This window comes from Neophocaena asiaeorientalis, unplaced genomic scaffold (assembly GCF_003031525.2).
Source record: "Neophocaena asiaeorientalis asiaeorientalis breed wild unplaced genomic scaffold, Neophocaena_asiaeorientalis_V1.1 scaffold148, whole genome shotgun sequence".
Classification (NCBI taxonomy): Eukaryota; Metazoa; Chordata; class Mammalia; order Artiodactyla; family Phocoenidae; genus Neophocaena; species Neophocaena asiaeorientalis.
The window spans coordinates 6,712,502-6,735,461 of NW_020174050.1; the positions used below are offsets into that span (position 1 = coordinate 6,712,502).

The 22,960-nt window shown below is 36.5% G+C and overlaps 1 protein-coding gene across 1 annotated transcript in view; it reads left to right on the forward strand.

Annotated features, from left to right (window-relative positions):
* Positions 1 to 22,960, forward strand: part of BMP2K (BMP2 inducible kinase) — a 121,283-nt gene that overhangs the window by 95,670 nt on the left and 2,653 nt on the right. The window contains exons 17-19 of the mRNA XM_024754097.1: positions 1,823 to 1,980; positions 8,784 to 8,894; positions 22,326 to 22,960. The exon at positions 22,326 to 22,960 is cut by the window's right edge and continues 2,653 nt beyond it. Of these exons, the coding sequence (XP_024609865.1) occupies positions 1,823 to 1,980; positions 8,784 to 8,894; positions 22,326 to 22,960 (904 nt within the window). The remainder of the gene's footprint in view (positions 1 to 1,822; positions 1,981 to 8,783; positions 8,895 to 22,325) is intronic.

Here is a 22,960-nt window from a genome sequence, read left to right on the forward strand (position 1 = left end):
GCAAGGAGGAACCTTTGATGCCTCTTATGATCTAGTCTCAGAAGTCACACGTTGGCACTTCCACCATATTTCATTTGTTAGAATTGAGCCACTAGATCTAGCCCACATTCAAGGACAGGGGAATTTGGTTCCACCCTTTGAAGGGAGGAGTGTCAAAGAACTTGCAGACATATTTTAACACGTGTTTGAAGTGTAGGTTAAGGTGACACCCCCCCTTGAGTTACAGTCTACGAAGAAGAATCCATAAATTCATTCCAGGAACAGGAGGAAGATGATTCAGATCGGGAATTCTAAAGTTGTAAAACGATCATTGACAGGCAGGAGGGGCATGCCCATTTCTCTTTGAGTTTTAACCTCTCTTATCTGTGTTTCTAGAACTCGGAAAGTCCTTGAAGGTAGTTTTGGAATTAGAGATGGGATTCCTTCATACGGAGGCAGTTGATGCATTCCTAGAGTGGGTTCTAAACTGAATTACATTTATTATTAAGATAGCTGAGTTATATTTACTAGAAAGACTATCTACTAGTTGGCAATTCTAGCTTTCAGTGAGTGTTCAAACGTTCCATTCTTGGCTCAACTATACTGAAGGGGCTTGGGCTAGGGGATTAAATGGGCAACTTTTGCCCTTTCTTCCCTTTCAAGATCTGTGTGGTGGCAATGGAAGTGAGCTCCCAAGGGGAAGGTGAATTTAAGGGGATGAGTCAAGGCTTGCAAAATTGAGATACTTCTTTAGAAGCACATAGAGATTCTCCCTCCATTACCAGTGTTAGAAGATCTGGATCTGAATTGTTAAATGAACTTGACAACTTTGTTATACTGCCTCGTGCCTATGCTGTATTTCCAGGCTGGGTTGAGGGAGAGGTACCCAGGTATTCTTAGGTTAAGAAGGCTTTAAACTCTCATCTTCTATTAAAAGCCAAGAGGCCTATTGGATAAATTTCATAGAACCAGTAGTCCTAGGCTCCAGACTATAGATTTTTGTCGTTGTTGTTTGTTTGTTTTTGCGGCATGCGGGCCTCTCACTGTTGTGGCCTCTCCCGTTGCGGAGCACAGACCCCGGACGCGCAGGCTCAGCGGCCATGGCTCACGGGCCCAGCCATTTGGCGGCATGTGAGATCTTCCCAGACCGGGGCACGAACCTGTGTCCCATGCATCGGCAGGCGGACTCTCAACCACTGCGCCACCAGGGAAGCCCCAGACTGTAGATATTTTAAACACCACGAATAATTTATTATATAGAAAATAACCCTCCTCTAGTTTTAGGCAATTCATAAAGCAATTCTAGCAGCTCACCTTTTGTTGGTAGCTATGTAGAGAATGTCTTTGTCAAAAGGAAAATTATTGTGATGTCTCTCAGCATAACCAGGACATAAAATCACCTTATTCAGTAGTGATTTTAGAGTGATACTGTTTGATATGGGAACTGATTCTCACTTTAAGGTTTATTCACTATGATAAATAATAGTTAATATTTAATGAGTGCTTATTTATTTATTTATGTTCTCTCTGCTTTACATGTACTAAATCATTTAATCTTCTCAGTAACCCTATGAGGTAGATACTGCTACTCTTGTTTCACAGATAAGGAAGTTGAGACCTAGAGAAGTTAAGGAACTTGCCCAAGGGTACACGGCTAGTGACCTTTATGGAGGTGATTCAAATCCCATGTGGTCTCCTTTCCAATCCATGCCCTTACTGCCACCTCCATCGTAATCAAATGATCTGCTTTTCCAAGTATTTATAAAGTATGAACTAGGAAACTTTAAAATTTTCAATTATAATGTATTTTTTTCCTCCTTTTTCCTCTCAATTTTTACTCTAGGTCAGTTGCTGATAAAGAGGCAGTTGCAAATATTACAAATCAGAAGAACATCAGTAACCCACCTGATATGTCAGGGTGGAATCCTTTTGGAGAGGATAATTTCTCCAAGTTAACAGAAGAGGAACTGTTGGACAGAGAATTTGACCTTCTAAGATCAAGTAAGGGACACTTGAAGGCTTATTTTGCTTCACAGTAAAATAACAGCTCTATAATTATTCAGCAAGGCCAAAGACTGTTTTGGGATGGTAAAGAGAAATTTCTTTTTGTGCATTTGAGGGCAAAATTCAGGCCATCTTCTTTTACATATACTATCAAACTATATTGTGTGCTTTAGAAATCAATTGCTTGATAGTAGCTGTTAAACCCACGATTGCTGATAATATGCTGATTCCGAGCACTTAAATACTGCATATCTTTGAATGTTAATTCAGAAATCTCCAAAAAATGGAAAATTAATGCTCAAATAAAAAGGGAGGGATTAGTATCTTGCCTTACTAATCATTTTGCAGCTCTGTTTTCTTGCACACTCAGTAGAAGATATTGTGGGTCTGAGATGCCCTTTGAAAGTGCCTGAAAGAAAACATGGCTACTACATTATGTTAATGTTTTGTAATGTCCCTTTAATGAGTGGTGACATAAACGGGCTGCCTTGTTGTCCTGGTATGGCAAAAGTGAAATAAATTCTTTTCCATTTTAAATCAGATATCTCAATGTTTTTACTTACAGTCATTGCCTTATCTTAAACTACCTAATATATATGTCAAGTCTCGCTACACATATTTTAGAAGTTATTTTTTGGAAAAGGTATGTATGGAGTATTTTGGGGAGGTTGCAAAACAGTAGCAAAAAGCTCACTCCTGGAGTCTATAGATAATTGTCAGGTTTCTGAGTCTTGGGGGGGTGTGTGTGCACGTGTGTGCCCAGTGTGTTTCCCCATTTTGCATGTGAAAAGAGGGTCTTGATGGTCCCTAGGTATAGTTCCTACTTTCTATTTTATTTTAGGTAACTGGCCTTATGAGAACATTAATTAGATGAAGTACTTTGTTCCAAATTGGTATATATTTTATATAAAGTTTGTAAATGCCCTGAATTCATGTAAGAATAGTTGTTTGGAATTTAAATTGGTATTTTACATATTGGTTATATGATTATGAAAAATTAAATTGATTAAATGCAGATATAAAATGAGTTCTGAGCCTTTAATAAAGGTTTGTTGACTTTGGTAAAACCAATCTCACATTTTTTTTTTAATTAAAAAAATTTGTTTTAAACTACAACATTTTTGTTTGGCATTTTTCCTACAATTTATGTTGAGTGGTCCCCAAAGCAAGATATTTAAAAAAGGAAGCAAAATATCTCTTTCCTTTAGGGAGATGATAGGGAGATACAGGGGGTAACCAATCTTTGTAATTTACAGAATTATTTTTAAAGCAAAAGGGAAAATTAAGATATTCATTTTAATGTATTCTGACCAGGATAGTAACTAAGGTTTGCTAAATCAGTGTTTTCTACTCTTTGGGTGAACATTCCCTTCCCCACTGTTTTTAAAAAATAAATCAATTTATGGAATGGGTAAAGTATTCACATTTTTTTTTGTGCCTTATAAAAATGTTATTCTAAGCTCCCTAGAATTTGTAGTGACACCCAAGTGTTAGTTACTTTGCATAGGCAAGAATGGCATACCAATATTCATGTATACCTAACTTCATAAAAATTGGATTTAGCATGTAAAACTCTTAACCAGCTATTTGCTTTCAAACGTTAAGGTCTGATTACATGTGTAATTTGTGTATGTGTTTGTAGACACATGTGTATGCCAAGAGAGTTCAGACTTCATTGCAGCATTAGATATGGAAAGATACTAAGTTCCAAATGATGCAGGAGGGATTTTATCTGCATTTTATCCAAATGCAGGAGGGATTTTATCTGAAGGTCAGACATGGAGCAACTCAGCCACTTGGGAAACTGCCTAGATGGTCCCCGAGCTATTGAAATCACTGTCACAAGGACAGTGTACTGAAATTGGCACATAGCACCAGAAAACGTGAATTCTGATAGCTGGCCAAGTCATTTAACTAGGTTTACCTCTGTAAAGTCACCTAACTGCTGTTTCACTTACTCATTTATAAACTGGGTATAATGATGCTTACTTCATAGGGTTGTCAAGAAGATTAAATAATGTCTTTAAAGAGTCTGGGCACTCCATAAATGTCACCTCTGCTTTTCTCACCTTCTGTATAAGTCTTTGGGCTCTGACTCCTGAGGTTATTGCTCTATAACCAGCACTTAAAAATTATATCTAAACTGTCAGGTTTCTCAGCTGGCAATGAAAAAAACCAAATAGAAGGGGCTTTGTGGGCAAACACATCAACAGCAGAAGTGATGTATGACAGCATGGAAAGAGATGGAAAAATGTCTGGTTTTCCCTTAATAATTGATAGTTATAGTGATGGGGTTCAAAAAAGCTGAAATGTCTTTAATAAAGTTTATAAAGAACTCAATAAAGTATAGAATATAGTTTAGAAAGATTTCCTCCCAGATTTGACTTTATTGTAATATTGAGTCATCTTAGCACCCGTTTCACTCACAACCAATAAGGTATCTAATATTTGATTTACTTGATAAGGGTTTAAATTACACCGATGGGCAAAAGACCTCTTCTAGAACCTTAAGAGTTTCAGTAGACTAGCGGTGTAATGAAAATTGATTGTTGGTCATTACTGGTTGGTTCCTCTGTCCCTATCAACTTTTTCCAAAATGAATAAATTATCAATGTGTTTGGAATATCAAATTTATCTTTTTTCTCAGCACAGATATTTATCAACAATTTTTCAAAGTCCTTTCTGAGATTTTTTTTATATTTGGCTTATGAAAGCTTTCCAGTGAGAAACTGAATACTTTTATGTATGGTCCTTAAAAATATAGGCATTGCCCATGTAATGATTGTTCAGAATAAAACATTGCCATTTGAGGTTTTAGTTTTTAAATGGTATGTGGTTACTTATTTAAAAAAAAAAAGCAAAAAGGTGTGCTGTCTAGGAAATATTTTACTTGTGTGTATTTTCCAGAAGGTAATTTAAAAATTATATTTTGAAATACTAAAATTCCAAGATACCAGTGACTGGTGATTAAAAAACCGGTTTTTTAGTGATCTTTAAGAGAACAGTTGAATCCAGCTGGCAGAGGGATTTAACATGTAAAATATAAATCAAATTCTTCTTGCTTTTGCTTTCAGTGTAACAATATTTATGGTTTGGAATTTTTTACCTGTTCCTATTTAAGACTAAAACATTAAATCGAAATTAAGCGTTATTAATAAAGCCAGTCTCAGTATTTTTTACAGCTTTAAGCTTGTATTTTTCATGGTCTTTTGTATCAAAGCATCCAGATTAGTATGTAAACTTCAGAAGTCTAATTGTCATAATATTTAATACATTAAACACGAATTAGAATACAGGTGTTTGCATTGGGAAAATTTTTAAGTTGCATTTGTTTGAATAGTTGTGTAGCTCTACATGTTAACTAAAAGTAATACTTGATGGAATATTGTTTTCTTGTTGATAGTGGATTTATTGTTTATTTCTGTTTAAAATTGCATCAAAATAACTAAAAGGAAGAGTAGAAGAAACTAAAGACTGTGGCTGCTTTGCATATTCTACTGAATGTGTTGGCTGTTTTTTTCTGAAGCCACAGTATGAAATAGATATAAACATCTGTATATATAGTTAGTTTGTTGTAAAACATTAACTCTCACCATTTTAAGCTGATTCAGACCTATCACTGTTCCTTTAGGGCAGAATAACAGAACTTTTCGGGTATATTAGAACAGTGTCAAAAGTATCAGATGAAGACTGTACTTTTAAACCTTATTCTTTAACCTTTTGGCTATTCAAGCCATTATCCATATAAGCTGCTGAATTAACTTTTTAGAGTATATTAATTTTCTGATGATAGTATGAAATACAGTTTGATTTTAGGATTTTAAAATCCTGTATTTTTGCCATCTGTATCCATTCTAATTCTTGAAAAGATACTGTCTTTATTTAGCACACAATTCTTTTGGGAAGACAGGAAGAGGTAAGTTTCTTATATTGGACAAATCAAGCTCAAGTTTTGCTCTAATGAAAAGAAAACCAGTTCTTTGAAAATGGAGCTTAAATACATTTTAGGGGTGACTATGTATTTGAAACTCTACATACCATTTTGTTAGTTTTTATTTAGAGGTAATTGATAATTAAAAAATTAATATGTATGTTTATCTTTTATTTTGTGCCCTGGGACCCAGATTATCATGTAAACTTTAGAAATCTAAATGTTTTTTTAAAAAATCTTCCATGGAAAAATTGATCCTGTGTTTTTTGGAACAATGAGAGCATGATTCATTTTATAGTGAGTTTATTCTGTTTCCTGTTGTGAAATAATTGGATAAATGAACTTTGTATGGAACAGTATCTTCATATTTTAACTTATGGGGACCCCATATATAAAAAATATTTGTTTACCCCTACATGATAGTATTTGTACTCTTGTCATAACTACATGGTGCTGTGTATACATTTACCATGAATTTACCATAGATAGATGGAGATAATACATCACTGCATGAGGATTCAAAGAACTTTAGTGGTAACTTTGCATTTTTATATGCTGGGAACCATTGGAACAGTAGTGGTTTATAAACCTGGAGAATATGTTAGTACGTAGATTCCCAAGCTTCTACTCAGATAATCTGATTCATTAGGTCTGTGATAGGACCCAGGTTTTATACAGGAGTATAAATACATTTTATACGGGAGTCCTGGCAATTATGATGCAGATGGTTTAGGAAGGAAATCTGGTCCTGATTTTGACCTAAGTACCTATAAACTATATACTTACGTGCAAATATATATATATAAGTATAATTTTATCAGGGCCTGATAAAATTGGTAACCCACAGGTATCCTCTGTGATTCAGTGAATCTTAGGCCTCTCCTTAAAGTTTGATTGTGGCTTCCCACCACAATAAATTAAAGACACCCTTGGTTATATAAGGTGTTCTCCAGCCTTATTTTTTCAGAAAGTTGCTATGAAAGTAACTTCTTTACAAGTGTTGGACAAGAAAATATGAAGAAGCTTTTTTTCATAGTACAATCAGCATTTGTTACTGATTTCCTGAATTAAGTATGCAGTGAACACCTTGAAAAAGAACATCTAAAATAAATTTTCATTGTTATCCATTTCTGTATTGGATTTGAAAATAACCTCTTAAGTTTTGGAAATTTTATTTGTGCATAAATCAGTTGTCAGATGTGTTGCCTTAAAATATTAACTAGTGCTTCAAACAAAATCTTAAGTAAAAATTTAAACAACCTAAAATTTCGTGTGGATATTGCAGAATTAGTTTTAGCCATAAAAGCTCATAATTGTATCATAAAGGTGTTTAAAGAATCAGTTGTCCATAGCAATAATTGAGTATTTTCAGGATATTGTAGACTCTAGGGCCTTGCCTTCTCAAGCTTGTGCTCCCTGGACCAGCAGTATCATGTCATCTGGAAGCCTCTTGAACTGCAGAATTTCAGGATCCATTGCAGAACCATCCAGTCAGAATCTGCATTTTAACAACTCCCAGGTGATTAGAATGCACATTAAATTTGAGAAGCACTGTCCTAGGAGATTGCTGCTTTAACTTGGGGCTTTTTGTTTCACTCTACAGTCACGAGTCATTTTTAAAGAATTCTAATTCTATTTGGATTCTCCCTCCCCATCCTGCCATCCCTTAGGACTCAAATGAAACTAGCATAGTTTACCCATAGAATTCCTTAAACATGAAAAGTATAGTCCTGGGAATGTTTAAAATATCTGTAAGGGCAAAATGGGTCCCTAATAGCATATGTTTGATTACCAAGAATCAGAGGATAGGCATTTTATAAAACTCCAGAAGTTCTCAACTGATAAAGTGCCTGCGATGTGCAGAGTTTAAGAGCAGGGAAAAATAATCACTACTAGGGAATTAGGACACATTAAATCTTCTTCAGACATACCAGACCTGCTCCCACCCTCGAGCCTTTGCTCTAGCGCTTCCTCTGCCTGGTGTGTTCTTCCCCAGGTATCTACTCCTGCCTCCTTGGAGTCTTTTCTCACCTGGTACCTGTTAGAATCACTCTAGTTCACTCTGTTTATTACTGCAACCTGTGTCTGCACCCTTAATTCCTTTTACCCTGCTCTACATTTTTCTCTCTAGCTTTAACAGTCTCTATTTCTCATGCTTGTTGCTTATCAGTCGTTTTTCCATGCCAGCATATAAACTCCATGAGGGCAGGAGTCCTCTTTTTGTTTGCTATTGCATGCCCATTGTCTAGAACAGTGCCTGGCACATACTAGATGCTCAACTATTTGTTGAATGAAAAAATGAATTCTGTTGTTAAGACTTTTAATTTAGTAGAGAAATATCTATATCTTTGCATTTGTATGTATGAGAATGGTTTAACCAAGTAATATGAGAAATGAACAATAACATAAAATGAAGTAACATATAGTGAATTACTTTTTATTGCTATTGAGAAATCGGATTTACCTATTTTATGAATGAATGACCATTTGCAATATTTTTTCCATATGTGCTTTCAGAGAAAGTTTGCCAAATATGTCTCTGTTTAATAATCTGGGTTTAACTTCAGATCCAATATGTCACAAGTTAAAGACAACTGGTATTTAAACAAACCAAATTAAGTTATTAGGTTAATTGTATTTAGTGAAATCTAGCACTGTGGTTACATTGTTAAACTCGCCTTTGTAGCAACAAATATGTATTAAACTCAGGACTACCCACTAATACTTAAACAGATGAACTTTGAATCTCATATTTTTCAGGAAGGCTTTGTTTAATTTTCACTTTTGTTTATACTGTATGCCACTTTTAAATTTAAAGATCGTTTTGTTTTTATTTTATTTTTTGTTTTGTTTCATCTTATTTTTGCAGACAGGCTCGAGGAGAGAGCATCCTCAGATAAGAATGTAGAGCCACTTTCTGCTCCACATAACCATCCTCCAGAAGATCCTTTTGGTTCTGTTCCTTTCATTTCTCACTCAGGCAAGTTACATATGTAACATCATGACTATCAATAAAAAATACACACAAGAACAATAAGAGTAACAAGGGCAAAAACCCTTATTATAAAGCCAAAGTAGGAATCAGGTTTTAGTTACAGCAAATAGAACAGTAAATTATTTTAACCTCTAGCCATCCTAGTTTTCCTAATGTTCTTTCCATTGGGTGACTCAATTTGTGCCTTTTGCAAACACAGAAAAATGCTGATTTGCGTAGTAGAACCATAACTGGTTCTTTCTACCTCGACTATTGGATAGTATTGAAAAATTTCATGCATGAAAATAGCTCTCACTTTTGTATACTTAAAATACATTTATAGACATTTTTATTCTTAGCTTTTGCTTAAAAATCCTGTTTTCCTAGTTTATACATGTTCTCTTGTAGCTGTGTTTAAAAAGTATTAGTGACTTTGTTACAACTTGTGACAAAGTACCTATTTTCTTCTTACTCCTTGCTTTGATTTCAATCCAGAATTTAATTATTCACCATTTAAGAATATTTGTGATAATATTTTCAAAGTAATTACCCAGTTAATGCTGTCGAAGATACTAGGATGGAATAGGATCCCACTTTGGCATAAATGGATTTTTGTGTTTGTATAGTTAGAGTGGAAAAACTGAGTTTAATCTTAGAAAAGGGAAATGCATTGGAAGAAATTGTGCTTTACTAGAAGGTAAAGGTTTTGTTTAATATATTCAAGGTAATTGTCAGCTATGTTCTTTGGTTCTGTTTCGTTTATTTCTCACTCAGGCAAGTAAAATATGTGACATCATCACTACCATTTAAAAGAACTTCATACAAGGGAGAACAATAACAAAAGAAAAGCATTGTGAATGTAAAGCCAAAATAAGAAATAGGTGTTCAGGATTTCTGATAATACACTGAAGCAATGTTATAGCCTTTCGACATTCAGATTTGGTTATCCAGAACAGTACAGTAACTAAGAGTGTTCCTATATACTTTGATGTTCCATATTTTTACTCTTTGCCGTTTATTGAATAAGCAATCCATATTTTTGTCATTTTCTGTTAGCTTCCTTCAGATTATCTTTTTCATGAATGATATGAAATCATTAACTGGGGAAGACAATTTACTGTGTCAGTTTACTTAATATGTACAGATGCACTCCCTCACACCCCCAGTACCCTAGGTCAAAAACTGTTACTGTTTTTTTGTTCTTTTGTTTTAAATAATAGCTCAAATGGTCTTTATAAATTCTCAAGGACATGGTACTCACTGACTTCAGATAGTGATCTATTTGTGGCAGAAAGCAGTTTCAGTACTAGCTCTTTTTCATACTCTAGAAGGAATTACATAATCCCCTTCAGGTTTGTACATATCTATGCAACTTCTTGTCTGTTCTTTAATAGCTTCTGAAAGAACCCTGGGGAAATGAATAGGAGAATCAGGAACTAGAGTAAGCCTCAGTGATTTGCCCTTTCCTTGGGCACCCTTATTTTGGGGTTGGCCTAGGATTTCTGTAGTTAGAAATAATGCTCACAGATTTGAGCTTGATTGCTGCTGTTGCTATTTTGTTTTTCTTTTTCCTTTGGGTATTTAACTTCTCTATTAGATTTTAAGCTTGCTGAGGGTTGAAAACATGAATTTTCTGTCTTTGAATCCTTCCCGGTAGCCAACCCAGTAAGTACCTATTAATATTCATTGGCTGTATGAAAAAATTATGACTATTCCTAAAAATTCATACCCCTTGGTGTTAGGACAATGACCATAAAAAATGCCCTTTGATATAAATGCTACTGCTCCAAAAAATACTTTTAGATTTAGTGTTAATAAGAACATTGGAATAGTTTGGTTATGAAAAATTGAGTACCTAGACTAGAATAAAGGAGGGAATGGTCATAAGAGAAATGTGCCTCCAGAGAGAAGGCAATCACGTTGCTATATTAGCTTTGTTAATTTATTTTTATCAGATTCAAAATACATAATCAAAATTAAAAAATCTGAAAATAACTTACTGCCACTGACCTATTCATTATCAAGATTAGAAATACTTTGTTATAAATAATTTTTAGGTAACAATAAAGTATTTGAAGGCATTCATTTTCCTCTAAGAGTAAAATAACTGAATCTCTGAAGCAAAAAACTTCCTCATAAGCTTGATGAAGAAATTGGAAAAAGAAAAAGGAATTCTACCCATTGAAAATATATTCCACGTGGCATTGTGAGCATCTGGAGATTTATAGGACTAGGACAGAAGAAAGGCAAGAAACTACTTCTAAGTATGTGTGTGTATGCAATACAGGGTGGTATGTATATGTGATAAGCCATCTGACTTGAATCTGAGAGTTGACAATTCTGAACATAATTTAATTTTAGGTAAACCATATAGAGAACGCTAGTTGAGAATAAAATGAATTCAGTCATGAGGCAGAATGCTATAAGAATTGTAGTGGCAAAGTGCATTTAAGGAGACACACTGTCTTAAATCTAGTGTTCCTTGCACTGGTTTTATTAGGAATTGTGTTCTTTTTATTTTGAAAGAAAAATTTCTGTTAAAGCTTTTAATCTTAACTTTGAAATTATAATGAATTAGTTTTTACTTTGCTTTTCTTCAGTTTATCATAATTTTATAAAATTATTTTTAAGCTACATTTTAAAGTTAAAATAACATGTGTATCTACTTTAAAAAGTTGGATTTAACAAGGTTTATAACGAAAAGAAGTCACTTCTCTGCTTGCTCCCTCCCTATACCCTTTCCCTGTTCAGACTCCCTGGAGATAATTTTTCACTTCTGGCATTGTAATATGTCATGCATATTCTTCTATTCTTCTATTCTTCTTACTATTAAGAAATAAGAAATTCTTACTTCTTACTTGTTTTTTCAATTTTAGATGATGTGTACATTCTTCGTATTTTGGAAAATGATGATTTAGATTAATTACACTGTTAGCTCCCAGCCGCAGTCACGTGCACCTGTCCTTTCGCTAATTTCCAGTACAGTTTTGACACAGCTGTTGGTTGTCCATGTTGTTCAATGTGTACATTTTATGCATATGTAAGTATTTGTCACTGAGGTCCAGTATACCATTTTTACATTTCCTTCTATAAGGTTTTATTTTTCCTGGAGTTAATTATAATGATGTGTATAAAAATGACTGTGGTTTGTTCCCTGTTTTTTTCTGTACCCTGTCATTGATTCATCTCCATTTGGAAATGTAAATTTCCTCCCAATTTAAGGTGGCTGTCATTTTCATTTTTACTTGATAATGTCTCTGGCGGAGCTCCGCAGCCTGAGTTGGTTGCTTCCTGTGCCTGCCACGCACTTATCATCCTAGTATTTTCCTTTGCCCGTCGATCCTCCTGGGAATTCTTGGATCTCCTCTCTTCCTCTTTCTTGGTTAGTAGAGCAACTCCTCTAGAAATTTCTTGAGAAAATATACATGCACGGGAGGAAAACTTTTAAACTTTGCTGCCTTTTTTGCCTAACCTGACACTTGACTGATAATTTGGCTGGGTAAATAATTCTTTGTTGGACATAATTTTTCCTTGTGAATCTTCAAGGTCCTGCCTCATTGTATTCTAGCTTCAAAAAAAGGGATAGGGGGCTTTTTACTAGAGGAATGGCTACACTCTATGCCCCTAACCCTAGGTCCCATAGCCTCTACTATTTAGAGGCGAAAATACCTGTTTCTTCTCCTTGTTAGCTGCGTGTACGGCAGATCTGGTACAGTCAGCAGCCTTAGTTTGTCTATATGGATGCCTGTTTGTTGCCTTGGCTTATGAAAGGGCAAATCACTTTTGGACTTCTTAAGAAGCTTAGCTGAAGGTAACATTTTGGTAGACCATGTCTTCAAATGAATCAAATCTAGCTTCCCTTCTTCTTAGCTTTAAACATTTCTTTATGGGAAAGATTAAATTTTGTAATTATTCTTTTACCCAGAAATCAAATAATTATATCAAGAATCTGTTTGGTGCTGTATAGAAAGGGAATATCTTATTCCATAAGCTGATATCTTAATTATAATGGAATTATATATACCTTTTATGTCAGGTTACTAAGCTGATATTAGTAGTGTGGTGTGTCAATAAAGAACATTGACTTTAGAATGATAAAGCCCTGGGTATGAATCTTCGTTCTGTCCCAGATTAACCATGTGATACCGGGTGTTGCCTAATTTCTTAGAGGGTTTCTGTATCTTAAATTGGGGATAATATTAGCTAGTTGATGAGATTGTTGAAAGGATTAAATGAGAGCATGTTATACAACACACGGACATCCTCAGTGTTGGTCGCTGTTGTGGCTTTTGTAGGTAGTGTTATTAAATAGTAGTTTTACTACTTACCACTAAATTCCAAAATCTTAGTGTTAAATAAGTTTTGAAGCTGCCGTCTAGCTTGTAGTAGTAGTACCGAGTTCCAGTAATAATAAGCTAACTACCGAATTACATCTTTTAATGAAGTGTAGAACCTGTCTATGAAGCTGTTCCCCACCAAGAACTGTTTTAACAGTGCCGTTTCTATTTTTATTAAAGCATTAACTCCCACTGTTCAGTACAGTGTACACACAAACGTCCTGTTAAACGTACGGTGCTCGTTCCCAGTCCTGAAACGCACCCAGCCTTCCTTCTCCCCGAGGCATCGTGTTACGGTTAGTTGAATTACAGCGTGGACAACCTAATTTTAATAAACACTCTCAAATTCTGAAACATATAGTATTTGAAGAATTTCGTCACTGAAGTTTTAGATTTCTTGTATTGCATTTCATTTTTAATTAGGTTTGGTGAACTTCCCTTGCTCTCCCCAACCCCAGACCTACCTCATGGGTCTCATTATCTCACAGGGAGTTAAATTGAATTTAGGGCTGGGAAGGTCACATCATATATAACGAATACTTGTTGGAACATAAATTATTACAGATTGTCAGTCCAATTGCTGGGTCATTTTATAAGCCATGATGAGTGTACTGTTTATAACTTCCTAGATTCTAGTAATTCTTGAAGATCAAGAATTTTCCTCTTCCAGAATGTCAGTAATAATGGTTACCTTACTGAATTGAATAGTTACCTTATTGAATTGAATGGTTACCTTATTGAATCCTACTGTACACGTACAGTGGAAGCAGTCTCAGAGCAGGATCAGTGACTGGCTTAAGGTAAGATAGTTTATAAGCAGGAATCCAGCTCTGTCTGATGCTAAACTCTGTTCTATAAACAGTCGCAAAACAAAAGTGTTAAATGACTTGTTTTACCAGTGTTCAGTGGATGTTCTGTGTGAATTGTTCCACTTGTACATGTGTTTTTGATGTATTTGTGGGACGACGTGAGCTCCACGTCCAACTCCTCCGTCACCTTGATTCCTCAAGTATCAAGGGACTTGTTTTGAATGAAAACCTACAATAATATGAGTGACGTGATAGAAATGTCAGTTTCATGACATTTTTAATCAGAGTGGCAAATACTGCCTTGTCGCTTGGCCTGTCCTGAGAGAAATCGTACAGATTTTGATAAAACCTTCTAATCCAGTAATCCTTGGGTCTGGCATGGTAAATTGCTGAGAAATGATGGCAGGCAGTATGCTTCCAATTCAAAGTGAGCTTGAAAGTCTTACATCCCCTCCCTTATACCCCGAACGATGAGACAACAGAAGGCATGTAATTACAATAGCAGTTTCAAGCCATTCATCCTCTATAATCCGATAGCAAGGAAAAGAACATCAAAACAAAATTTTCTTGAAACTGGAAGCTTCTTATGTGATTAAAAATGTACCACCTGTTTTATAACTAAAAGAACTGTCCTTTAAAAGATGGAAACCTGATTAGAAGAATGGTAATATGCAGAGTATAATGCAAATATGCCCCTCTCCCCACATTGTTTTGGATGTATTCTAAATATTTTGTATTTTTTGGTATAGTTTATAAAGGTTCATTTATGTGGTTTAAGAACACATTTGCAGTATTTATTTAAAATAGTGTGGCATTACCCAGGATCTCATTCTTTTCACAAAGTATTTGTTTAAAAGAATACTAAGTATATGAAAGTCTCTGAAAATTGATGACAAATTTTAGCTTTTGAGTTTGGAGCCATCTTTTGGACTGTGTAAGACTATGATGTCTTTGAACTTTTAACATCTAGAAATAGCTTTTTATGAAAACTCGAGCTTGGAATAGATGAATTCATGTTCTTAGGTTCTTCATTTGGTGGATTCATGTTCTTAAATTCATTTGGTTGGATAAGCTTGTTCTTCAGAGCCTCCCAGTTGTTTATACCTCTGTCAGTCATTTTCCAGATCACGAGAATCAGGATTAGTACATGGTTTTCACAACTGTTAAAGTGAATGATAAGTTTCTCGAAGTCAGGAATTGTCGTATCTTTGTATGCCCCGTACAATACCTTGATGAATGACTTCATTATCAAAGTATACTTCGGTAAAATCTCATATAAATTTTCTCTCTCTCACACACCCTAATAGTTAATGAGCTTTTACTAGATAAGATGAATTTTATTAATGTTCAGCTCTATCAGGTAAGTTCCATTATTGTCCTTGTTTTACAGATGAGGAAACTGAGGCTTTTTTGGATGTTTATCTTCTGTGGATTTTGTAAAGTTGTATATGCTTTCATTTGTTGATAAAGCCTTATAGTATTTCCAGAACTTAACCCTACAGGGTTAAAGTATTTATCGTGCCGTTCAACAAAACACTGTTTACTGAAATAGAAACAATACTGTGCTCATTCTATTAGTTTTTTGTTTTAGTTTTTAAAAATTTTCAGGCAGGATACAAAAGGAACACACGACAAGTCTGTGGTATTTTGCAGGGGGTTGGTGCTGAGCTCTACTGAATGTTTGCTGGTGATGATATTCTACTGGTAGTTTAATTGTAGAATTTACAGATGAGAGTTTTAAAACTAGTGTCATCAGCAAAGAAGTCACTATGGCCTTAAACTTGGACCAGTCATTCAGCTTTTCCCTAGTTTCAAATTATTTATGTATATAAAGAGATTGGACTAGGTCTTTAAAAATCTCTTCTTGTTGTTTGCTTTCAAGATATAGTTGAAACTATGAAACAGGATTAAGGTCACTGAAAGAAAGAAATGAGAAGAGAAACCAGAAAGCCAGGGGATGAGCATTGGTTGGTAACACTGCGTTATTTTGAAGTGGTAGGAAGTCATCATGATAGTGCTCTGCCATGGAAAGCAAGGGGAACATTTTTGAAGATGTGGTTTAATAAGACTGAAGGGGAAAGATCGTAGCAAACCTTACAGGACGTTTTCACCCTAATGTTGTATGGGAGCCTAAATGGTGGGGAGTTAAGAGAGAATGTATGAAAACCCCTTGGCACTGCATTTCACTCAGGACAATATTAGTTACTATCTTCTCTGATTCATTTCTCAGTACCATTAGAAATGTATAGTAGGTACTCCACAAATAATCATGAAATGATGGTATAATACATTGGCAATAGCAATAATATAGCCCTTGACTGAGTACCTACAATGTGCCAGCACTGTTACAAGCACTTTACCTGAATCCTCACTTTAATCCCCGCTGCATTTCTCTGAGGCAGATATAATTGCCGTGTCCCTACTTTACAGCCGAGGAAACTGAGACACTGGGTAATACCTGACTCCAAATGAGAACACAGGTCATCAAAGGACACTTTGATGAAGTAAGGGAAGTATACTATATATTTTGATATAGACAGTTACCAAGTGGTTAATTTGGTATTTCACTTATTTAGGAAATGCTTGTTATTTTATGGATGGTACTGAATAATTGAAGCACTACTTTGTTAGCTTTGAACTGCTATCTTGAAATTCTATATCTGAGGTATATTAAGCCATAAAGCAGTGAGAATATGCAGAATCTATGTGTGTAAATAAGTACTCGTTCTCGAGAGAGGAATTTATATGCCACACGAGAATTTAAGACTTCATAACATCATCGCTGTTCTTAATAGTTTACCCGAATCTGCATTGTCTATCTTAGTCACTCACCTTTTTCTCAGGGTTTGGCTCTGATTCGATTTTGGCTATTTCCTGCAATCAAACCCAACCTCAAAAGGTGAGGATTACTCAAAAAGCTGAAATTTTTACAGTTTGTAGTTCCAAGGCACAAAACAGAAATAAAACTATCCTGACTAGAAGCCATCAAAATATCATTCTACTGTATTTAGTTTAAGGAAAGAAGAATGCCCTACTTAGAGCCAAAAATAAAGATTGGTCAATATATGAAATTTTACAGGGTTTTACCAATATCATTTAATGGAGAACAATGCAACTGAGGTATGATCCTGGGCACATTCTAGACATTTGTTTATGCTTTAAATACATGTTCCTGGTGCTTATTGTAAATATTACAGCTCCCCTTCTACCTACCTGAAAACCAGCCATTTTTATGTTAATAATACAAATCTCAGTAGATATAGGGATTATTAGGATTTGGGATATATTGAATTATAAGGCAACATATTTAGGCTATACTTTTGGGAAATTAACTTAAGCAGTGAAATAATCCTGATTTAAATATCATGGTAAACCAAATGTGTAATATTTGCTCTAACAGCTTGGAAGAAGCAGTCTAGCACCAAGAGCAAACAGTAGGAATATCTGAATTTTTTTTAATGACAGAAATATGTTTAGCCAAAGAAATAGGTTTTAAAAGTTGATGGCACTCAGCTATGAAGTCCCATTTTAAAGCACTGTACATTGTACAGTTGGTAACCAACTTTCTAACTTGTAATGCCTATTTTGACAGTCTTGTGCCTTTGGAACAGGACTAAAAGTCTTAGAATATATTGAAATAATTAAAAAAAGTTTTTATTGGAGTAGAGTTGATTTACAATGTTGTGTTAGTTTCTGCTGTACAGCAAAGTGAATCAGCTGTACATATACATATATCCACTCTTTATTAGATTCTTTTCCCATATAGGTCATTATAGAGTATTGAGTAGGGTTCCTTGTGCTATACAGTAGGTCCTTATTAGTTATCTGTTTTATATATAGTAGTATATGTTGACCCCAATCTCTCATTTATCCCTCCCCCCCTTTAATTTCCATTTCTTTCTCAGTTTTTTATAGCTTCATAGTGAAGAGAGGAAAATTAAGTGGATGGCTGTTGTCACAGAAAGTGAGACTTTATCCAGGATGGTTGTAACTTGCAGCTTTGGAGCGTAACTTTTCCCCAGCAGGAGGTGCTACAGAGAGAGAACCACTTGTACTTAAGACTGTGCTTCATGGTGCTTAATATTTGAGCTGCTCTTAGTATGCTGGCGGAGAGGCCCTTTGCTGCTCTTGATTCTATGTTAGGTTATGAAGGAGTGGAAGGATGGAGAAGTAGAGAAACATTTAAGCAGGGTCAGGGTGGGTAGGTTCTGAGAATATGGGAGAAAAAAGGAATTTGGATAAATATTTTTGATTGCTTGTTTTAGTTTTATGAAGGGGCGGCAATAAAAGAAATAAAACCAGTCTGTATACACCAACCAGCAATTTCCCCAGTTGCCCATACTTTTCAGGGATGTAATCTGAAACCATAAAGATGGCATAGATCATTGCGTGTGTCTTTTCATGTTCTTTTTGAAAGTGGTCCTTTCAGTTTCTAATTTTGTGCTCTCAACTATAGCTATTTAAAAATCAGAGATTTAGTTTCCAGGATCCACAATGCACCCTTGTGGTGTGTAAATATACATTTGTTTGCCTGCTTATTTTTGGCCAGTTGTAAAGTAGACCTGAGCCGCTCTCATGAATTAGCCATAGAATTGCACCCTCCTCTCTTCCCCCTCCCTATTCTTCTCTCTCATTTAGATCCATCTTCAACCATTGGGTCCAGAAAGCAGGTAGGAAGTTGGAGTATGATGTATGAGATAATTGAGTTTGGCCTTGCTCTGGAGATGATGACAGTTAACTTTACCAAGTGCTTTTGAGTCAGGCACTACTTTAAGTCCTTTCTTTACAACAGTCCTACAAAGTAGAACCTGTTGTTATCATATTATACTCTCATAATATAATACCATGTATTCCCTCACGTATGAGGGAGCAGAGTAGAGAGAGGATTTAGCTGTGGTCTTAGTAGAGATTGTTACTAGGTTAACTTGATTAGCTCTGTATTGATTTTGCATAAGGAAGGAATAACAGTAAATCAATAAATTATGATTAAAAAAGGGGTTTTCTTTCCCCTCTCAAAGAAAAAGTGCATGATCATGGTTCTGTTTAAAATGCTGAAAAACTAGAAACAACCTAGATGTAAAACAACCTAGAGGTAAATACTTAAATGCTATACGTACAATGTTTTATTATGTTTCTATCAGAATTACTAAATGGACTATGTTGATACCTGTAAAAGATGCGTTAAAAATGGTAAGTGAAACCCTACAAATTTATATCCACGCTGACAATTTAAAAAGCAGATCTGTGTAGCACTTTACAACAAAGAAATACATATCTGTATTAATACAACTTTGAGAAGCTGACAAAAGGCAGACAGAGTAGGGAGTAGAAAGTGACAAATGTGTTCTGGAAAGCGTTGTTGACCATTTGGGTAAAGGAGACAGTTAATTTAGAAGACGAGGATTAATATAAGAATACCAAGAGAAGGTCAAGTGAAGGACTCTTGTCCTATGTTAAATGTTCCAGAAGATTTCTAGGAACAGAACTCTGTGCCCTAGAAATGGAACATTTTCCAGGGAAATTGGAGAGGGGCATTCTCCCTAAGTGCTTTTTGCAAAATTGTTTATAAAGGTTAATAGGTGTTACATGTAACAAATAAAAGTGTTTGTAGCGAAGCAAATTTGGGGAACCCTAGGCTTCATTCAGTCCGATTCTTCTGTGTACGATGTGTCAGCACCTTTAGTATGATGAGCATTTTCCAGGTGAGTGGTGGTGGTGAGGGGTACATTGTAAAGTGCAGCATTTCATAAACTCATGCGCCTGAGACCACAGAACTGTTTGGTTCTTGTTACGGGAATAGACGTTATGCAGAAGACACTTTAGGAAGCATACTGGAATGTTCCTGGAGGCGTCCATGAGCAGGCAGGAGGGGTGCCCATGTGGCTCTCTGTGGGTGGGTAAGTACCTGAGGAGGTACTAAGTTAACGTGTATCTTAGAGGGACTGTCCTAAAGTCAGGGGTGATTGCAAGTCTTTGCCGTCGCATTTTTTGCTTTTGGATAAAAATTCATGAAAATAAATGCTCTGGCTAATCTAAAAGTAATCTTTGTTTTTAATATCAGAAGTATGCTGTATGGAGAAGTCAAATGAAAATCTGCATTTGATTTGATTTTAATCTGTTAGGATTTAAGATAAGCTTATTATGAATATGTAAAGATACAGCATATAACTCTTGGCTGGTTTCAGGGAACTGGCAGATGAATAATGGATGAAGATTATATTTGTAGTTAAGTATAACTGATAGAAATCTCCACATCTTCTCTCCCTCTCACTCCTCAGCCCCACTAGATTTCCTCCCCACTCCCCGCTTCACGGTTGTCAACAACCTGCATGAGCTGACCGGAGCCAGTGGCCATTTCCGTCATCAGCTCATTGGACTTCTTTGCGTCACCCTGCGCAGTTGTCTACTCCCTACCCCGGAAACACTCTCCTCTCTCGGCTTCGGCAATATTGCACTCACCTGCATTTGGTCTTCCTCTCTGGCACTTCCCTGTTTGCTGTGCAGGTTCCTCTGTTGACTTCTAAATGGTTTACACCTGAGGGCTCAGTGGTGGATCCCCTTTTCCTCAGAGAGACGCTGAAGGGTTTTCAGCAGTAGCCACGTGATTAGTGTGTCAGAAGGGTTATTCTGGTGACTGTAAAGGAGCAGTTTGAGGGATATGGGACTGGAGGCAGACAGGCAAGTTGAGAGGCTAAGGAGTTGCTGGATGAAGATGAGGGGATGGGATAGACAGCTGGCAGAGGGAGAGGAGGGACCCGATTCCAGAGAGTTTAAAAACACTATTTGGTGGGAAGAGGGAATATGATTTATAGACTTCTGCTAGTTTGCAGAACTTGGTAGGTAGATGGAAGTGTTGTTCACTAATTTAGAGGGACTGGTGAGGACACGTTTTAAGAGGAAAGATGATCTCTTTTGAAATTACTGAGTTTGAAGTAATGGTAGGAGATACATATTTATGATAAGTATCAGATGAATAGGATAGATGAGTATTCATGGTAAGAATCAGAGGTCCACTCATCACTGTGTAAACGCTGATTAACATACAAGTAGTTAGGACCCAGGGCAGGGCATGCAGAGGGAGAAAGACAGCCAAGGATAGAACCCTGGGGAGCCTACATGTGTAGGGAGATGTTTGTGAAAGAGAAGTCTCTACAAATATGACCAAGAGGGAATAGTCAGAGAGGTGGGAAAGACAACAGTGCTGACTTTCAAAGAGAAGGAAATGACTCAGAGGTGTCCTGTGCCATGGAGACCGCTTTGTTCATAACGCAAAAGAAATGGTCCTTCCGTCATAAGGTGTAATTAGTTTCCATGACTAAAGACTATGCTTCCAACCCTAGCTAATTGTTTTGAAAATATCTGATCTTAGAGGGGAAGGGATAAATGGATATGTGGTTGGATCAATTCAAATTGTTTCCTCCCTCTGGAAAATCAATTCAGTACACCAGTGTATTGGGAGGGCTGTTATGTTTTCATGTACACTGACATACTGTTTGTCTTTACTGTATATCACACAGTGAAATTGTAGAGCACTGTATTTGATAGTTTTATTACCTATCATACAGTGAACATACTGATAGTTAAGATTTTTATTAAAGTGGCATGCTCTTAATATAATGTCTATTAGTATAGGTACGACAGTTTAAGGAAGATGTGGCATCTAGGGAAGGCAGATATCCTTGGTACCGTCTCAGTTCAGTAGCTGGTCCTTAGTTTTGATCAGGCTGTGGGGATGCACTCATGTTAACCCAACTCATAAGATACTTGTTTACAAAAAAAACACCAGAATGCCAATTTAAAAATTACACAGCGAAACAGAACCAAGCAGATAAGCTATTCATGCTTGCTGATCTCTGTGGGAAAACTTCATAACAGAGTTGAAATATAAGCAGAAGGCTGTTGGGTGAACATGGGGTCTGAGCAGGGCAACTGACTGGATAATCTTATTTTGAAGGCGGAAGAAGAAAATGTGCTTGTGTCCTGTATTCAGAGTCCTATTCTGGGTACTGTAAGTAAGACTTAGCTGTCAGTGAGCACCTATGGTGAGTAGGTGGTGTGTAGGGTAGAGAGACAAGTAAGTCTGTCTGCACTGAAGGACCTTAACCATCGACTATGAGGCCAGGTGCATCCCCGCCCCCCTCAAGCCTGATGATAAAGAACTGCCCTTACATCTTCCTCTAAGGAAACTGCCATGAGTGATCTGTAATGCTTTGTGTTAGTACATAATGTTTACTGCAAATGGTTTTTGAAATGCATTGGAATGATATAATAATTTTTCTTTGAATTTGCAGGTTCTCCTGAAAAGAAAGTTGAACATTCATCCATGAATCAAGAAAATAGCACTGGAAACCCTATCAAGAATACAAAAGCAAGCCCAGTGTCTAAAGACCACCGGACTGGAAAGAAAACCTCAGAGAATTCATCAGTACACGGTCAACTGCAAAAGGGGAATGATGAATCTGAGAGTGATTTTGAATCAGATCCCCCTTCTCCTAAGAGCAGCGAAGAGGAAGAGCAAGAGGACGAAGAAGTTCTTCAGGGAGAACAAGGAGATTTTAACGATGAAGATACTGAGCCGGAAAATCTGGGTCACAGGCCTCTGCTTATGGATTCTGAAGATGAGGAAGAAGAAGAGAAACACAGCTCCGATTCGGATTACGAACAGGCCAAAGCCAAGTATAGCGACGCCAGCGCGGGCTACAGAGACACATCTGGCAGCGGAGCGATCCAGGATCCTAGTGCAGCAGTCCTCACGCCCACCCAGTTACCCTCGGACGTCGGGGCGGGGACTCCCAGACCGGAGTTTGATGTCTTCGGCGCCGTCCCCTTCTTTGCTGCGCGTGCTCAACAGCCCCGCCAAGGGGAGCCGGAGAAGGGCCCCTCCCCCGAGAGCCGGCTTCCCGCCGTGGGGCTGGAGCCCGAGGAG